Below are 1,969 nucleotides of genomic sequence, written 5' to 3' on the forward strand. Positions count from 1 at the left end.
ATATATATATGAGGAATAATGAGCAACACATTTCTTTTTAATTACAGTTTTACTTTTTGTGTCATCAGTAAGCTCAACTGATTCTGACCAATCCTGAAAATCTTTCAGAAATATTTTTAGTTTGTCACAATCGTTTCAAATGCTCCCATTTCAGAACTAATTATGTTAACTGACAACAGTTCAGAAGGCTGCATGTAAAGACAGCATTTTAGACAAGTTGAATCTCACAAGTCTGCACAAAACTGTCTAAAACAGTGAAACATTTTGAGAACAATGTTCCTCAATGGGAACTTGTGAAGACATTGAATATCTCATCATCTACAGTTCTTCATATCATCAAAAGATTGAAAGTATGTTGAAGAAGCTGTGATCTCACAGGGAACAAGGATGGCAGTGACCTTCAGAGCCTCTCACTGCATTAAAAACAGATCTGATTGTGTTGTAGACATGACTGAGCAGACTCATGAACACTTCCACAGATCATGGTGTGTAAACACACTTCACTGTACCATCCACAAACACTGAACTGGTTAAAGCTCCATCATGTAAAGCAGAAACCAGATCTAAACACTGGACATGGTCGATAAAGGTTTTTATTTCATGATATTAAAAAGTAAAGGTCAAAATCACTTTTATTTAGGGTTTTTTTTCCCTCTGATACATGGTGAGGGTTCCTCTGATACACGGTTAGGGTTCCTCTGATACATGGTTAGGGTTCCTCTGATACANGGTTAGGGTTCCTCTGATACATGGTTAGGGTTCCTCTGATACATGGCGCACCAAGTAGCCCGTGGTCCCATCTTTAAAAATGTACAAAACTAAACATCCTACAGTATTTTTACAGTCTTTATTTTATAGTTAAATGTTTATTAAATAAAGTCTAATGTTACATCTAATCATGGATCCCTTTAAAGAACAACTAGATATAACTTTAGAAGATAAGCATTATTGAAACATTTAGGACTTGATGAGGCATCTGTTGGATTTATTGAGTCTTCAGGGAGAAAACAATACTTTTACATAAAAGATTAAAAGGTTACATTCACTTTATCTTAACCATTTCTCCTGAACTAAACACAAAGTGTGAGTTTACATCATCCAGTGCTCAGAGTGCTCCTCCCATTAACAGCTCTGTGTGAACAAGGACAAATCTTACCTGGTCAAACGCTGGGTAGATGTAGTCAGCAAACTGGATCTCAGCTATGGCTGTGGCACCAGCAGTCGCTGCACCAATACCAAATCCCACAATCCCCTGTTCACAGAGAGGAGTGTTGAATACTCTGTCTTTACCTGCAAATCAAGAATAACAGAGGAAAACTTGAACAGTGGAAAAATAAAAATACAATGACATGATGCAGTCATGGGAAAAAGAAAGTACACTCTTTTAATTCTAGGGGTTTTTTTGTTTTGTTTTCAATTAATTTAATTCTAGGTTTTTAACAATCAGGTCGTAATAAAAGTTATTCCATTTTTTTCCATGTTCTGAAACTATTACTTATTAAACTAAAAATATACAGTCATTTCTAAATGTGGAAAACAACATTTTATATAGAGAAAGATTTTTCACAAGTGGAAGAAATTCAAACAGCTGCCAGTGGACATCCCTGAAACAAACACAAAGGTCAGTTAGAGTCTGACATGGAATTAAGTTTATTTTTTCTGATCATTGCACTGTCTGACCTTTGGGGTGAGTTTTCTGGGATGTCCACTGGCAGCTGTTTTAATTTTTAGGTTAAAGTTCATGACAATTCAATTAGAAATTATCAGGGGAAAGCTATTCTCTCTAAAAAAATAAATAATGACAGTAACCAGGGTTCCCTCAGAAAACCAGCTAAACACCATGTTTTTGTTCAAAAATGTTAAAGTTGACAGGAAATGAGAAAAATATAACGCAAGGTAAATATGTGTCAGTGTAAAACATTTGTTGACAATACTTAAACACCAACTATAGCACAGATCACCAACCTTT

At 35.3% G+C, this 1,969-nt stretch overlaps 1 protein-coding gene across 1 annotated transcript in view; it reads right to left on the minus strand.

Annotated features, from left to right (window-relative positions):
• The window catches only part of bckdhb (branched chain keto acid dehydrogenase E1 subunit beta), a gene marked incomplete in the record, with an annotated part of 56,644 nt that overhangs the window by 43,271 nt on the left and 11,404 nt on the right, over positions 1 to 1,969 (minus strand). Inside the window, 1 exon segment of the mRNA XM_014029669.1 lies at positions 1,157 to 1,290. Coding sequence (XP_013885123.1) covers positions 1,157 to 1,290 — 134 coding nt within the window.

Source organism: Austrofundulus limnaeus, unplaced genomic scaffold, assembly GCF_001266775.1.
Source record: "Austrofundulus limnaeus strain Quisiro unplaced genomic scaffold, Austrofundulus_limnaeus-1.0 Scaffold938, whole genome shotgun sequence".
Classification (NCBI taxonomy): Eukaryota; Metazoa; Chordata; class Actinopteri; order Cyprinodontiformes; family Rivulidae; genus Austrofundulus; species Austrofundulus limnaeus.